At 36.5% G+C, this 18,701-nt stretch overlaps 1 protein-coding gene across 3 annotated transcripts in view; it reads right to left on the bottom strand.

The window, feature by feature from the left end:
• The window catches only part of RPS6KC1 (ribosomal protein S6 kinase C1), a 195,942-nt gene that overhangs the window by 142,177 nt on the left and 35,064 nt on the right, over nt 1-18,701 (bottom strand). For all 3 annotated transcript variants that reach the window (XM_043486363.1, XM_043486364.1, XM_043486365.1), the window contains one exon: nt 4,008-4,123. In XM_043486363.1, coding sequence (XP_043342298.1) covers nt 4,008-4,123 — 116 coding nt within the window. The remainder of the gene's footprint in view (nt 1-4,007; nt 4,124-18,701) is intronic.

Genomic DNA, 18,701 nt, shown 5'->3' with positions numbered 1-18,701 from the left:
GCATGTAAGAATACTCTTTAGATTCAATTATACAAACAGCTTGAAAGCAAAATTAAAAGAAAAGTACATGCAGATTGTAAGAAACCTAGACTGCCTATATTAAAATCACACAAAACAGACTTTAAGACAATAAACATTATTAGAAAGAGGGACATTTCATAAGATTAAGTAAATCATTTTATTAGGTAGATAGAACAATTCTAAACATACATGCACATGCCAAAAAAGGCCTAAAATGAAGTAAAAATCAACATAACTGAAAAGAAAAATAGAAAATTCAACAATAATAATTAGAGACTTCAACACCTCAATCTCAATAATTGCTAGAACAACTAGACAGAAAATCAGCAAGGATAATGAAGACAATACTATCAACTAACTTGAGTTAATATTTACTCCACCTGAATTAATAAATATAATTCCACCTGACAACAGAATATGTCAACATGTAACATTCTCCAGGGTAGAGCACAAGCTAGGAAATAAATCATGTCTCAATAAATTTAAAAGGACTGAAATCACACAATGCATATCTTCTGATCATAACCACAAGAAAACAAAATTAGAAATCAGTAACAGATGAAACTTTAAGATATCCACAAACGTTTGGAAATTAAAGAACATTTCTCCAAATAACCAATGAGTCAACAGAAAAATCATAAAAGGAATCACAAAATACTTTAAACTGAATAAAAGTGAAAATAAAACAAAATCTTATGAGATGAGGCTCAAATAGTGTTGAGGGAAATTTATGGCTGTAAATGCCTATGTTAGACAAGAAAAACCATCTCAAATCAATAACTAAAGCTTCCAATTTAAGGAATTAAGGAATCAGATAAAAAGCAAAGTAAATTCAAAGCATGCAAAAGGAAGGAAACACAGTTTAGAACAGAAATCAGTGAAACGAAATAGAAAAATACAGGGAAAAAAAAAATCAATGAAACCAAGTCGATCCTTTGAAAAGATCAACAAAAATACCAAACTGTTAGCTAGATGGGTCAAGAAAAAATAGACACAAATTACCAAAATCATGGATGAAAGAGGGGATATCACTACCATTCCTATGGGAGTTAGAAACATTGTAATTGAACAGTGTGAACAAATTACAGAATTCAGATGAAAACTCCTAGTAAAACACAAGTTACCAAGCTGTATCAAGTATCAAGCAAAAAGAGAAAATTAGAATAGACCTATACAAGAAAATAAACTGAATTAGAATTTAAAATCTTCCCACATCAATTCCACTTCTAAGTATATACCTAAGAGAAACAAAAAATGTCCACGCAAAAACTTATATGCCAATATTCATAACAGCATCATTCATAGTAGTCAAAGGAGACAACAACCCATATGTGCATCAACTTGATGACTAGATAAACAAAATGTGGTATATCTATGGATCCACACAAAGGAAAATTATAATTAGTATTTAAAAATAAATTAAGGAATTAATGGATACCAGCTATAACATGGCTATATAAATATAAATATATATAACCTTTAAAGCACAATGCTAAATGAAAGAACAATTCCATTCATAATAGCATCAAAAGAATAAAATATTTTGTATTAAATTTGGCAAAAGAAGTACCTTATACAGGAAAATCACAAACAGTGCTGAGATAAAGAATACCTAAATAAATGGTGAGTTATTTCATGTTCACAGATTATAATAGTAAGATAACAATTCTCCCCACATTGAACTGTATACCTAATACAATTCCAATCAAAATTTCATCAGAATTCTGTGCTCACACGGACAAACTGATGTTAAAACATTTTATGAAAATTCAAAAGAATCAAAACTGCTGTAATAACTCAGAAAAAATACAAATAAAGTGGGATAACTTACACTTTTTCATTTCAGAACTTATTATAAAGCTACAGTAATCAAGACAGTATGGTATTAGTAAAAGAACAGGCACACAGATCAACAGAAGCTTACGATTTTAAGAAACGGCCAAACTGTTTTCCAAAGTGATTTTTACCATTTTACATTCCCCAATAATGAAATTTTGCCATCTGCAACAACAATGCATGGACTCAGAGGGTGTCATGTTTAGTGAAAAAAGTCAGAGAAAGACAAATGCTATTTGATAACACTTGTATGTGGAATCTAAAAAACAAACTAATGAATAAAACAGAAAAAGGAAACAGACTCACAGAGAAATCAGTGGTTACATTTGGGAAGAGGGAAAAGGTGAAGAGCAAAATAGGAGTAGGGGTTAAGAGCTACCAGGATATACGGTGCAGCGCAGGGAATACAGCCAATATTTTACAGGAACTATTAACAGGCACAACCTTTAAAACTGTGACTCACTATACTGTACACCTGAAACTTATATAATCTTGTAAATCAGCTATAATTTAAAAATATGTACACATATGAAAAAAAAACTTTGTTGTATGAGATAAACAAGATAACATGATGAGTTTTGCTTTGTTGCTTACTTGGGAGTTAAATAACCTTCAAAGACCATATTTACTTATCTCTACATTAAGAAACTAAGCATCACTGCTATGATATTAAATCATATTAAATCATATTTAAATATATTTAAATCAATATAAATCATATTAAACCTCTCCCACCAAACACACTGCTTAGGATATTTCCAAGATATTTTCCAAGACTAGCTTGACTTTTCTTAAACTGCCCAATTTTTTCTTCCTCTTCTTTTGTTTCTCATTTCACATAAACCAAAAATAAGTGTCTTTCAGCAACAGTTACAATGAGGAATTCCCAGATCCAAAAGAAACAGAATGAACAGCTTTTATTTAAGTTATTCAAAATCTACAATCTGATCTCTATATTCTTTTTTTAGCCCTTGGTATGTGTTAATTTGCAAGACTGACTTTCATAATTTCTATAAAGCAATATTCTTCTTGCTTAATAATGCTGTCTTTTTCTATAAGCATAGATTCCCTGCCATACAGAAACAGCTGTATTTAGCAAACAGCTAATACTGTATCAATTTGATTTGGTCTTTTATCCTAAATATCTGCATTAGGTCATAAGCAGAAGCCAATTCATCATCTCAGCCCAGTTTGCAGAGTAATGAAAAATAAAGCAACAAAGTCAATCAGGAAGAATCTTATTACCACAAACTTTTCTACTATTATTTCTAAATCACAGATTTGTAATGTCTTTCAAAAGATCAACTTCCTTCAGCAAACTAAAATAGGCCATAAAAAATAAATTCCTTTTGTAGATAATATTCTTTTGTAAGATCCTCATATACCTTGCTGGCTACATGTTCTAAGAAATTACATTTATACAATTGAGTAGATTTTTAGTTAAAGGAGGGAAAAAATAATTATGGCACAATCATCTAGCTTTAGTCTAGAAAGCTAAATATAATAGAAAAATTAAGACATTAATACTGAATAAAGACATTGATATTAACCAACAACTAGCACAAATTCAATACATAATAAACTAGATTATTAGTAAAAATGATAATGAACTCAGAATGAAGGCATCTCATGTCAAGAAACTTAAAACACTAATATCCAAAGATCTCTGGTAATACAATTTGTACTAGACTACCTCTTTAAGTTGTACATGGACTATTTTTGTTCTATCTTTACACAAATTAGTCTAATTAAAACAAATTTAATATGGACTTACAGTGGTTTCTGTCCCCCAAAGAAGTCTATTACTGAAAGTCACCTCAAAAAGTGAAGATAACTACTGGAGCTTCATGATATTTAAATGTTTTAATGTATTTCAATTATGATGAATTAGATAATCTCTAAGACCTCTGCAACAATTTTCTTAAATCTGTGAATCACAAACTGTACACATCTCCACAAGAGAAACAGAAGACATGCCAGACGCTGTTATTTACTATTAACTTCTAGTTATTTTACTGAATAATGAAATTCAAAAGTAAATGACATTTTGTTCGGGGAAGAAAAAAAAAAAACTTAAATCTTGCTTTACTACAAATTAGAAAATAAAGACATTTAATAAGATACAAAATATTCCAGAAAGAACACCAAACCTTGAAAAAATCTTCAAGCTGTTTACTGTTATAAAGAGCAGGAATGTTGGCAGAGAACTGCAGCAGATCTTCAGCACACTGTCTCCTCTCTTCAATAACAGTTTCATCAAATCGTCCTAAAATTAAATAAGAGTCAACACTGAAGGAAAGAAAGATCAAAGCTGGTTTATAACAGTTGAGGTTCACAATGAGAAAGCAGCAGCAGGCCCACTCTGCCTATCTGCTGCGCTCATCATGCAGTCTTCTGAAGTCAAATCTAGTCTCCATAACTGCAATCACTCGTGCTCCCACCAGGGAAGAAAGTAACGTTTCTGATAAAACAGGAGGCCGAGGTGTCAACCAGTCAATAAATAGTGCTGTCATAATCTAAAGACTGTCAATACAAAAAACTTACCATTTAAGAAGCTGGTAATTTGAAACTAAAGTTGAAAAGAGAATTATAAAGAACTCAAATAGTTTTCTACAGTAATTTAATACTGCAATTACTCATATAATTTTCCCTTTCCCAGTCTTTTTTGATTTATAAAGGGAGTCGAAGAGAGGAAATTATGAGAACATCTGTATGGCAGTGGGGTCAAACACCTCAGCTTGAAGCAAAAAGCTTTCGAGCCAATTTCCATGTGCGATGCTGTCAGTGTACATAAAGCATGCTTGTGAGAAAATAGAGAACCCGCACGGCGCAGTGAGCTCTGGTTTTCAAGGTGATCAAAAGGTGGTTTTCATAGAAATTGTTTTAATGATATATACAATTTGAATGCTGATAAGACATTTTCAAATATGAGCATTTTGTACTACTCTCAGATAAGATTACCGGTTGGCATTTGTCACACGCCATGTATCATACTGATTGCAGTTTAGGTTTAAAAAACTACAAAATCAAAAGAGTAACACATCCCATACTTGAGTGGCTTTGCAAAATGTTAATGAAAACAGAGACATAAAGAGATTCTTAGTTATAGGCACCACAACTTACTGGAAATAAATCAACTTCTTTGCAGTTATCACAGAGCCACAAACGAACGAAAGGGAGGAAAAGAAACAGACGGATTAAAACAGAGCCCACAGGTGCTTTAGTCAAAGCATTAAATACTGTACATCTGAGAGTACAGAGAGAAAAGAGGTCACTTTTACACTGCCACACTTCTTCCAGCAGCTTACTAAGCACTTAACATAACGATAAAGTAAGGAAATTTGTTTTTTAGCAACTTTTTAAAATATCACATCTGTTCTCCACTCACTCAGAAACACAATTAATGATTAAATTTTGGTATGCTAACTAAATTTGTGCCAAATCTCTACTCCCCCTTGTTTATAGGGAAATTTGTTTCAAAATGCTCAACTCTATTGTGGGAGCACAGAATTACAAAAAGAAAAAAAAGATGTTATAAGATAGGAAACATCACACACTTCTAATCCCACATACTTTAAAACCAGCACTTACATGTAGGATTACACTATATCCCAGCTGACAAACTTAAGATAATAACTAGGCTTTGAGGAAAATAACTGAGGTTCAAGCTTGTTGATTTTAATCATGACATCACCTTAAAAAAATGGTTAACAGAAAGTGAACAGGTTTTTAAACAGAAATAGAATAGAAATTTATATATATATATAACAACAGAAATGGGTGTATATATAACAATAGAAATGATTATATATATGTAAAAATAGAAATAGTTACATAGAAAATGAACAGGTTTTTACAAATCTATGAAGTATAAATAAGCAAGGTAGTATGATCACAAAAACGCTAGTCAACCTTAAAAAAAAAGAAAGACTCCTAGTTATACTACCCAAGGCAAGAATTTGAAACTGAACAATTAAATGCCTCAGCTCAATGTGTCTCAAGTCTAATGAAACGTCTACTTCATAACAACTGAAAGAAATGGTTTGAGAGATAGACCTGGGTTCAAACTACTTGCGCTCTCATTTGGTAGTTACAAAATTTAGGCTGATGACGTCCTAATTTACAAAATGGAGAAAATGAACAATGTACTCAAAATAAATAGTTCCATATCAAGCACATGCATGCATGTGCAGTCACTTCAGTGGTGTCCAACTCTTTGTGACCCCGTGGACTGTAGCCCACCAGGTTCCTCTGTCCATGGGTTTCTCTAGGCAAGAACACTGAAGTGGGTTTCCATGCCCTCCTCATCAAGCACATAGTAAGCTCTTAATAAACCAATCATGGTTTCCTTAAATCTTCAAGTAGTATCATAATGTCCAGTATATAGAACAGGCTAATATATTTTTGTTGACTGTATGAGTAAATAATAAAAACTTAGAAACTCTGTCCACGGAATTTTCCAGACAAGAATACTAGAGTGCGTTGCTATTTCCTTCTCCAGGGGATCCTCCCAACACAGGGATTAAACCCACATCTCCTATGTCTCCGGCACTGATAGGCCCATTCTTGACCACTGAGCTACCTGAGAAGCCCCGGGGGGGAAAACAGACTATAATTTCCAGCTTGCCTTGAGGTTACATGTGGACTAAATTCTGGCCAATAATATATAAATGAAATTTCATTTTGCAGCTTACCAGAAATCTCCTTAAGAAATAACTACTATACATCCTCCTTCTCCCCATTCTCCTCTTTCTTCTATCTCCTTTTCCCCTTCCATGAAGGACCAGGACGTGGCAGGTTAAAAACAAGACAGAACAAGGCAGGAAGGAGCTTGGATTCCTGATCAGTCTGGAGCCACCTTGCCTGAGGCCACATCCAGAGCATATGCCACGAGAGACCAAAACCAATATTATTCATTACGCTAAATCTACTAGTTTCCAGGTCACACTCAACAACTACATTAAATTCTTCCAGTGACAAAAAGATGTCTAAAGGGACACTGCTACCTTACCTATCAATAATAGTATCTGGAAACAAACTTCTGAGAGCTATAACATGTAGCACAAATTCTCTGGCCTGAAAACAACCTAAGATATTCAATCGTGGGGGAAAAAAAACATTGGCCAAACAGGTTAAAATGACAGCTAAAAATGTCCATTATCCCTTCTTTTGCCTAAATAAGAATTTGAGTACTCATCGGTGCTTATGATTATTGTCCAGCATATTATCCTTCAAACAAAAAAGCAAACTGTAGTACCTATAAATTTAGTAGTAGTAATTGTGTGAGCATCTGTAATCTTAGAACAGAAATCCAGCAAATGCACACATTATATTATGTTTCAACCTACAAGACCAGCTGATATTATCTTTAAATAAACTAACAATTTGTTGAGAAATATAAATGAAAAACTTCCTCATATTTGATGACATCCTAAAAAACGCTAGTTTACTAGTTGAAACAAATACATAAAAATTTGGCAGCTTTAATCCTAGTGTGATCAATGACTCACCTCACCTCCCTATTAAACTAGATTTAAATGCTTAAGTTGTGAGTATATCAACTTCTAAGTAGAATAAACATGTCAAAGGTGTGTTTTTGTTCTATTTCTATTGATCTATGCATTTCTATTCCACTAAACTTGGACAAGCAGAGATGAATTAGAACATTTTTCAGAGTACAACCAAAATTAAAGGCTAATGCATTAAAAGGTTCAATTACACTGAACCCTATCATCAGAACAAATGATGAAAGAACACGTTCACTTCTTTGTTCCTAAGATATTTCAGAAAAACAAAAATAAAAAACAGTATTGGTAGCAAAGACAAAGAGAAGCAGAAAATTTTAATGCAATGACTACTGGCTCTAATACATGTAACAAAGCCACCTAATTTGACAATTAAATTTAAAAGTAGCAAGATTCAACAGTAATTCTAATGGGAGATAACACCCTAGGGGCTACTCTCAAACTGTTAATATCATCAAAACCTCCCTTGAAAGTCAACAACAATGAGAAATTATAAACAGGTGCTTCTCTTACAGCCTTTAAACTTCCATTTACAGGAATGGAAATTTTATTTTCTTGTGGAAAGTAGAAAAATTATAGGCAATTTATGATAGAAAATGTAAAACAAATTTTTCCTGAGGTTTATTATGCAGTATTACATATTATATACTATATTATTTGTGTGTGAGTGTGTATATATTATCTTTAAGTCACTCTACCACCTCCAAATTACTCCACAATGGTTTGCTATTAAAAGTGGCAGAAGGAAAATTAAACCAAAACCTTCTCACAAAGCTGGTAAAGCACTGAAAATAGTCTCTCTCTTTGATTTCTAAGCTGTCTTTGAAATCTTCTCTATTTTTTTTTTAATTATGAAGAACAGCTCATGAAAGCAGTATTTACAGCTTTTTTAAAATCCAACTGTCAGTAACCAAAAACCAGTTAAACAAACCTAAAGGTTATCCTTGACCAGTAAGAAACTAGCCAGAGAATCTTGGTGCTAATTCCTAACTGTATTAAAAACTCATTCACCAGGCAAAAAAGAAGAGAGAGGCCAAGTTCTTAGGTGTGAATTCCCTCTAGTCAACAGCACCAAGAACATACCTCTAGTTAAAGAAGTTAGATTTAAGACTCCTTACAACTAAGAAGAATATATACTCTGGGGAACCCTGGGCCATTTCACTCAGAGGGTGTTAGAAAGGACTTACAGAATTAGAGTCTGTGTTGGGTGCTGGGGAAAGATTCAAAGAAGTGGGGCTTTGTTTGCCCTATCAGGAAGTGGGAACAATTCTAAGATTCTGTTAATTCTATATACTTCTACGACTCTATGGTTTTAATAAATCTTATTATGAGGCAAGAAGAATGAAGAGAGGCTAAGGCTGTGATTTATAAAAAAAAAAAATCTGTAGTCATCATGGTAGCTAGGATGAAGTGAACCTTGATCATTTTTGTGACTTGACAATGTTCATGGTTTAGTCTGTGTTCAGACATGATTACAGAGTGGTCTTGTTTTAGTCTTGATCCAAAGACACAGAGTGCCCTTGTCTAATGTTCCTATTCTGTGAAACTGCTTATATTCAACAGGGGAACAACACAGCCTAGCTGTGAACGCCAGGCCAACTCTAATAAGAAACACCGAGGTCGAACAGATAGGGAGTGTCGGCCAGTTCTTTCTTACATCTGTCAGGAGCTGCCTTTCCCATTCTCACAGGAAATCACGATGTGAGGAGAGATGTAACAAAACAAACAAAAAACAGCTTTGTATGATCTCTGTGATCGTTTTCTCAAGATCAAGATTGTGAAACCTACAAACTAATACTCTTTTAAAAATGTCAGAACAAAGACCCAGCACAGCCAATATATAAAGTTATTTTTTAAAACAAAAGCAAAATAATATTTTTTTTTAATGTCAAAGTCATGAAAAGACAAAAAAATGCATGAGGAATAGTCTAAAGAAACGAACCTACAGACATGATTCTGGATGCAAAAAAAAAAAAAATTTAAATAATGAGAGAAATCTGAATATTAACTTCAATATTTGACAGTGGTATTGTATCAGTGTTAAATTTCTTGAGTAATAGGGGAAATATTGAAGGAGGGATGAAATGTCACAAAATCTGCAATGCATTCTCAAGTGGTTCAGGAAAAAAATGATACACACAGACACAGGAAAATGTGGCAAAATGTTCATCAGTGAACTTGAGCCAAAGGTATATAACTGTTCACTATATTATCCTTTAGGCTTTTCTGTAAATTTTGCAAGTTAAAAAAATTGGAGAAAAATAAAATCAGTTAAGTGTCAGAGTGGTGAGATGTAGAGCCAGGAGGGGAAAACAACTATCCCCAAAGAAAACAGAGAAGTTCCCAGAAGAAGAGACAACGAGAGCCCTGAAAGACTAACCAGAAGCTTCTCAGTGGAGCCAGGCAACACTGATGAAGGCGACGGAGAGTGAGGTGCGTTAGGGGAACGGCAGACCAGCGACAGATGAGAGCTAAGAGAGCGGACGTGCGTCAAGCACTGAGCTACTCAGACTACAGTAATGATCCTCATATAATCCCTAACTCCTCAGTAACAGCACAGGCTCAGACGTTACTCTGTACAAGATCACACCACTAGTAAACAGCGGAGAGAAGATTTGGGCCTAAATCTGATTCCAAAAGGCATGTTCTTTTCACTGAAACGCTCGAATAGTAACTACAGACCTGATGGTTCTGTAAATCACAAACAGGACTCTTGCAGCTGAGGCTCATGTACTAAAAATGTGAGAATAGCTAAAAAGATAGATGATTAACCAAAACTTCCCTCTACACACCCACAGCTGCTGCCTTCAGGGTTCACTGCAACTATAAGTATTACAAATGGACTGCACCAGTTACTGAAAGAGATAAATTGCTTACTTACTAAAATTAATAAGAAACTTTCACTCTTTAATATATAAGGATGTGGAGAAAAGTTGAAAATAACCCACAAGCAACAGACAATAATAGCTAAGCATCTCAACCAATCCAGAAGCCATTCCCTTGTACCCAGTGACAAGCTTATCATTTAATTTGCACAAGATCACAAGCTTCTTGGGCGCAGTTGATTCCACAGTCCAGAAGGTGTAAGGTAGAAAGCAAAAATATCCCTCTACCCACAACACCACAGGTTGCACAGATTAGGTACATCTTCACACAAATATGTATGTCTATTTAAATACAGATGGGATCTGACTAAACATACTGCTATGCAACATTTGTTTTCTGTATCTTAAAAATAAATCTTGGACATCTTTTCATACCAGTGTATCACAAATAGCTGCAGAATCCTATAATTGGCTAAATTATGGCACATCCATACAATCATATAGTGAGAACACTCAGTTTTCTTCTATTGAAGGACAGGGAGGGACGAACTGAGAGTAGCACTGACACATACACTCAGCCATGGTAAACCAGAGAGCTAGTGGGAAGCTGATGTACAGTACAGGGGGGTCAGCTCAGCGCCCTGTGATGGCCTAGAGGGGGGGGCTGGGGGTGGGGAGGAGAGAGACCAAGGAGGGGGCATATGTATACAAATGGCTGCCTCACATCGTTGCACAGCAGAAGCTAACTAAAGCAATCATACTCCAATAAATAAAGGGGAAAAAATGCTGCAAGGACACTCATCTGTATATAGATATATGTGTTCAGATATGTGTTATGTGTTCCCAAACTGTAGTCCACAGACTGCTGGGGATCCCCCAAGGGCCTTCAAAGAATCAATAAGGTCAAAACCATTTTCATAATAATACTAAGACAGCAGTTGCATTTTTTACCACGTGGACATCTGCACTAATAATCTGAAAGCAATGGCAGTAAAACTGCTGACCTCTTGGCATGAACCAAGACAATGGCACCAAACTAGACTTATTAGTAATAATCATATTCCTTAGACCACTCACATTAAATTTTTTAATGCCAGTTTTCCATAAGAATGCCCATGATGAAGCATAAAAATTAACTTTATTATGCTAACGAGTATGAAAGGGGAAATTAACAATAACACAATAATAGTGGGAGACTTTAAAACCCCACTCACACCTACGGATAGATCAACTAAACAGAAAAGTAACAGGAACCACAAACTTTAAATGACACAATGGACTAGCTAGACCTAATTGATATCTATAGGACATTTCACCCCAAAACAATCAATTTCACCTTTTTCTCAAGCGCACATGGAACCTTCTCCAGAATAGATCACATCCTGGGCCATAAATCTAGCCTTAGTAAATTCAAAAAAATTGAAATAATTCCAGTCATTGGCACAAAGACAGAAATATAGATCAATGGAACAAAATAGAAAGCCCAGAGATAAATCCACGTACCTATGGACACCTTATCTGCGACAAAGGAGGCAAGAATATACAATGGAAAAGAGACAACCTCTTTAACAAGTGGTGCTGGGAAAACTGGTCAACCACTTGTAAAAGAATGAAACTAGAACACTTTCTAATACCATACACAAAAATAAACTCAAAATGGATTAAAGATGTAAATGTAAGACCAGAAACTATAAAACTCCTAGAGGAGAACATAGGCAAAACACTCTCTGACATAAATCACAGCAGGATCCTCTATGACCCACCTCCCAGAATATTGGAAATAAAAGCAAAAATAAACAAATGGGACCTAATGAAACTTAAAAGCTTTTACACAACAAAGGAAACTATAAGCAAGGTGAAAAGACAGCCCTCAGAATGAGAGAAAATAATAGCAAATGAAGAAACAGACAAAGGATTAATCTCAAAAATATACAAGCAACTCCTGAAGCTCAATTCAAGAAAAATCAATGACCCAATCAAAAAATGGGCCAAAGATCTAAACAGACATTTCTCCAAAGAAGACATACAGATGGCTAACAAACACATGAAAAGATGCTCAACATCACTCATTATCAGAGAAATGCAAATCAAAACCTCAATGAGGTACCATTACACGCCAGTCAGGATGGCTGCTATCCAAAAGTCTACAAGCAATAAATGCTGGAGAGGGTGTGGAGAAAAGGGAACCCTCTTACACTGTTGGTGGGAATGCAAACTAGTACAGCCGCTATGGAGAACAGTGTGGAGATTTCTTAAAAAACTGGAAATCGAACTGCCATATGACCCAGCAATCCCACTTCTGGGCATACACACTGAGGAAACCAGATCTGAAAGAGACACGTGCACCCCAATGTTCATCGCAGCACTGTTTATTATAGCCAGGACATGGAAGCAACCTAGATGCCCATCAGCAGATGAATGGATAAGGAAGCTGTGGTACATATACACCATGGAATATTACTCAGCCATTAAAAAGAATTCATTTGAATCAGTTCTAATGAGATGGATGAAACTGGAGCCCATTATACAGAGTGAAGTAAGCCAGAAAGATAAAGACCAATACAGTATACTAACGCATATATATGGAATTTAGAAAGATGGTAATGATAATCCTATATGCAAGACAGAAAAAGAGACACAGATGTACAGAACAGACTTTTGGAGTCTATGAGAGAAGGCGAGGGTGGGATGATCTGAGAGAACAGCATCGAACACATATATTATCAAATGTGAACAGATCGCCAGTCCAGTTTGGATGCATGAGACAAGTGCTCAGGGCTGGTGCACTGGGATGACCCAGAGGGATGGGATGGGGAAGGAGGTGGGAGGGGGGTTCAGGATGGGGAACACATGTAAATCCATGGCTGATTCATGTCAATGTATGGCAAAAACCACTACAGTATTGTAAAGTAATTAGCCTCCAACTAATAAAAATAAATGGAAAAAAAATTAACTTTATTAAACCTCAATCCTGAGACCATTTTTTTTTTAAGTCTGTGGGTAAAAAATATATATAACTACTACAATTTAGGTATCTAACAGATATTTTCTCAAAAGTAAACAAAGTGAGCCTAACACTTCAAAGAAAACAACCAATGGCATCATTTTCAGTGATGAAATCCAAGCTGTCAATTCACTATAAGCTTGACAGCTTCCTAATACTTTAAAAAATTTCCTTTATTCGTAGACGACCTGCTTCTGGGTCGGGGTTTCGTACGCAGCAGAGCAGCTCCCTCGCTGCAATCTATTGAAAGTCAGCCCTCGACACAAGGGTTTGTAAAGAAAAGATTAAAGAAAAAAAAAAGAAGAAGAAGAAAAAAATTTCCTTTAGACATCTGTGATGATAGTTAACATTTTTGGATACTATATGATGAAAATGGACAACATCTGCAAAATCTGCATAACTCAGGGAACCAATACTTGTCAAATGATCAATGCATGTCACAAGCTCACACATAAGTAAAACATACATTCAAATGTAAGACAGACGAATGGATTTTAATATAACAAAGGACCAAAGGTTCATTGATTGTCAGATTCCATAATGTAACTAAGCCTTTAAGAAATTACTGCTGTCTACCCAGCCATAGAAAAGAATAAAATTTTCCCATATGTAACAACACAGATGGACCTGGAAGGTATCATGCTTACTGAAATTAGTCAGACAGAGGAAGACAAATATTGTATATTTTCACTTATTTGTAGAATCCAAAAAATAAACAAATGAGTATAACAAAACAGAAACAGATTCACAGATATAAAGAACAAACTAGTGGTTACCAATAGAGAAAAGGGCGAGGGGAGGGGCAATATAATGGTAGAGGATTAAGAGGTACCAACTACAAGGCATGAAATAAATATGACACCAGGATGCAATGCACAGCACAAAAAATACAGCCACTACCGCATATATATGGAATTTAGAAAGATGGTAACGATAACCCTATATGCAAAACAGAAAAAGAGGCACAGTTGTACAGAACAGAATTTTGGACTCTGTGGGAGAAGGCGAGGGTGGGATGATCTGAGAGAACAGCGTCGAAACATGTATATTATCAAGTGTGAAAGAGATCGCCAGTCCAGGTTGGATGCATGAGACAAGTGCTCGGGCCTGGTGCACTGGGAAGATCCAGAGGAATCGGGTGGAGAGGGAGGTGGGAGGGGGGATCGGGATGGGGAATACTTGTAAATCCATGGCTGCTTCATGTCAGTGTATGACAAAAACCACTACAATATTGTAAAGTAACTAGCCTCCAACTAATAAAAATAAATGAAAAAAAAAATACAGCCAACATTTTATAATAACTTCAAATACAGTATAATCTATAAAAATATCAAATCACCATGTTGTACACCTAAACTAACATAATACTGTAAATCAGCTATACTTCAATAACAAAAAAGAAGGAATTTACCACTATCAAGCTTCGATCTATCAAAGAAGAGTATCTTCAACCATCTGAAAAGCTGTTAAAATACTCCTCCCTTTTTCAACATCATCTGTGTGACCCTAAATTTTCTTCCTATCAGTCAGTTCAGTTCAGTCGCTCAGTCGTGTCTGACTCTTTGCAACCCCATGAACCACAGCACACCAGGCCTCCCTGTCCATCACCAACTCCCGGAGTCCACCCAAACCCATGTCCATAGAGTCGGTGATGCCATCCAACCATCTCATCCTCTGTCGTCCCTTTCTCCTCTTGCCCTCAATCTTTCCCAGCATCAGGGTCTTTTCCAATACTTTCCAATCCCATACTTTTCCAAAGTATGGGAGCTTCAGCTTCAACATCAGTCCTTCCAATGAACACCCAGGACTGATCTCCTTTAGGATGGACTGGTTGGATCTCCTTGCAGTCCAAGGGACTCTCAAGAGATTCTCCAACACCACAGTTCAAAAGCATCAATTCTTCTGTGCTCAGCTTTCTTTATAGTCCAACTCTCACATCCATACATGACCACTGGAAAATCCATAGCCTTGACTCAGATCAGTTCAGTTCAATTCAGTCGCTCAGTCATGTCCGACCTTTGCAACCTCATGAATTGCAGCACGCCAGGCCTCCCTGTCCATCACCAACTCCCAGAGTCTACCCAAACCCATGTCCATCGAGTCGATGATGCCATCCAGCCATCTCATCCTGTTGTCCCCTTCTCCTCCTGCCCCCAATCCTTCCCAGCATTAGGGTCAACTCTTCACATGAGGTAGCCTTGACTAGATGGACCTTTGTTGGCAAAGTAATGTCTCTGCTTTTTAATATGCTGTCTAGGTTGGTCATAACTTTCCTTCCAAGGAGTAAGTGTCTTAATTTCACTGCTGCAATCACCATCTGCAGTGATTTTGGAGCCCAAAAAAATAAAGTCTGACACTGTTTCCACTGTTTCCCCATCTATTTCCCATGAAGTGATGGGACCAGATACCATGATCTTAGTTTTCTGAATGTTGAGCTTTAAGCCAACTTTTTCACTCTCCTCTTTCACTTTCATCAAGAGGCTCTTTAGTTCTTCTTCACTTTCTGCCATAAGGGTGGTGTCATCTGCATATCTGAGGTTATTGATATTTCTCCCGGCAATCTTGATTCTAGCATATACTTCATCACATTTCACCACAGATTGGATCCAGAAGTAGATATGAGAATTAGGTATTTTTCTTTTAATCCAGGTATTGAAGATTCATATAAGCAAACTAATACTACTCTAACTTTTTTGGAAAAATCACTTTTCATAAAAATACTCACGTTACATTTTTATTTTTAACTAAGTACAAAAATATTTTCAGATTTCTAGTGTGATAAATATTAATAGCTACAACCACATAAACAATAGTTTTTCAAGCTTCAATAATTTTTAAGAGTGTAAAGGAGAATTCTGAAGCCAAAACATCTAATAATCAATAATTATCTCCCTGTAGACAAGAGAATAGATATGTAGTAAAATTTACCAAAAAACAGGAAAAGGTATATTCCAAATTGTCCTCCCCAAACTATGCAAATTTCTACTCTTCCTGTATCTATTTCCCCATACTAGTTATAATCAAACTTTTAAATTTCTGCCATGAGACTGACTTTTAATGGTAACATTGTCTGTAACTAGTCCAGCTCTTAAACCTTAACTCATTAATTCTTTCTGTATTTTTCAAGTATATATATGGTTAGGCAAGGTGCTACATGCTGAAGATACATCTGTAAATAGAACAAAGCAGTCTCTAAATAACTCAGCTCAGGAAAGGCGGAGGAAAAGACAGGTACAATATGAGAGAAGTTTCTTTTCTTTTAGAATACAAAAACAAAAAATTTTTGGTGTGGCTTTAGAAGTGTGATTCTTAAAACTCCTCAGATTAGTCGATTTTTTACGTTACTTGCACCTTCATAATAAAAGTAGAGAATCACAAGACTTAAAAACTTGACCAGATGAAAGCCACATCCAAAAGCACTTCTGGATCAGGATGCTTGCTTCAACTATGAGACTCTAAATTTCTGAGAAGGCAGAGGTTGAATCACTGTATACACAGTACCCATTTCTAAAATGTTTCTTGAATTAAATGTGCTCATAAAACCCCAGATAATTAAGGGTTAAGCTGAAATTAATCAGAGAAGACTCTAGTAATAGAGTCTTACATTCACCGCAGGTAACCAGGTACAACTTGACAACCTTAAACAGGACAGGTGTCATGAAAAAAGGGAAGGAACCATAGAGTTTGGATAGTAACTATGAACAGAAAGCAAGAGAAATGTGGAGAACCAACAGGAAGTATAGACTCAAAGACCAAAAGCAAGCACTCAGAGGTTAACAGCCTACGATAACAAGAGCTCGTGGATCCCCGAACGCTGAGTACAAGAACGTAATGAATAAATGGAACCATCAGAACTAATGGTTCTACAGCTAGTGACCAGTTGCCCACTTCCCTCAATTGTTTTTTTATCTTTCTAATTATGCATCCAAGATACTTCTTGCTATTACTTATATTTTGAAATGTCAGCATATATCATAAATTGTTAATATTTAGCATTTATTAAAATTAAAGAATTGTAGCAAGAAGCTTTCAATGACCTCTTTATTCTGGCATGTCACTGATGCTGCTATACTATATAAGATTCCCTGCATCTTGTGCCCAAATCTCAAGGAGTTGTGAAAACCTGCTGAACATCCTGAGGAAAGAGGTGTCAAGTTCAGGAGTACCGTGATCCCGCAATCAAATGAGAATGAAGAAATCCCTATGCCACGAGAACTCTGAGCCCACGGAGATAGGATAACATCAGATTACTCAGAATTCTTATAAAATCAAAGACAGACAGCAGGGATCAGTCAACAGATCAAAATCACAAAGTGACTGGAACAGGAAAAATTTAATATAAAGAATTATTAACCATGACAATGGAAAAATAGAAACTCTAAAGTGAAAAGAGAATCTTAATGAATACCCCAGGGTAACCAAGAAAGAAAAAACTCGGAAGGGGGAAGCACTCCCCACAGCTCAATCTCAGATCCTCTTGGAAAAGGTATGGTTACAGCCACTGGATTGGGAGACATTTGCTGGGCTCCCTGGACTGGTCCACAGTCGCCAGGAGAGACCCCCTCCAGACTTCAGAAGGGACAGGGCTGGCAGGTGGGCAACAAGAGAGTCACAGTGCTGGGAGCCCACCAATAAAGCAAGGTCATGCAAGGCCTGGGGAACACAGTGTCAGGGTCAGGAAGGCCACAGGAAATGACTTTCTGAGGTAAGAAAGGCAGGCCGTAGCTGTCAGACTGGCATGCAGAAGAGGGGAGCATCAAGAATCTGCTCACCTGCAGGGCAACGAGGCCTGAGGTGCTAGCGGGCTGCAGCTGAGGGGCAGGCACACACAGTGAGACAGCGTAAGCCCACTCTCCAACAGGCCTGAGGGACCATGGGTGCTTAGCTAGATGGCCATCGGCTAACTGCGGCCACAAGCTCATCAGGAGCCTGGGCTCCAGGTGTATGGCTGAGGCAGATGCTTCTGGCAACAGCGCAGCAAACACAATCCACAGCAGACGCAAAGAGGGGGAAAGGACCCGACCCTCCCAGAGCGCCCCTCCAGTGTCCCCTACAGTTGAGCATGCAGTTAAGTGAGGTTTAACTGCAATACTCACTGTTAAGGGAAACGCTTAAGGAGTCCAGCCTATTAATGTGGAACGGGAAATGAAAGAAGGACCTGAAGGGAATTCCCTGGAGGTCCAGTGGAACTAAAATGGGGGAACTAAATCCCACAAGCCGCACAGTGAGGCCAATTAAAAAAAAAAAAAGAAATGGACCTGAAGCTAAGAGGCAATAAATGGATAATGGATAATTGGCATGGCTTCCTAGAACCAAGAAGAACCAATGTAAGAGCCCCAGGAATTCCAAGATGACCTTGCAAGGCAGCATCTCCCCAATGCTGATGAGAAATATAGCTAGCATCAGAACATACTCTATACAGCCATTATACAAAAATCAATATGGTATAGAAACAAGAATTAATGTAAGAATAGACAAATAAATGCCACA

The sequence above is a fragment of the Cervus canadensis genome, chromosome 13 (assembly GCF_019320065.1).
Source record: "Cervus canadensis isolate Bull #8, Minnesota chromosome 13, ASM1932006v1, whole genome shotgun sequence".
Taxonomy (NCBI): domain Eukaryota; kingdom Metazoa; phylum Chordata; class Mammalia; order Artiodactyla; family Cervidae; genus Cervus; species Cervus canadensis.
This window is presented reverse-complemented; position numbering and strand designations above follow the sequence as displayed.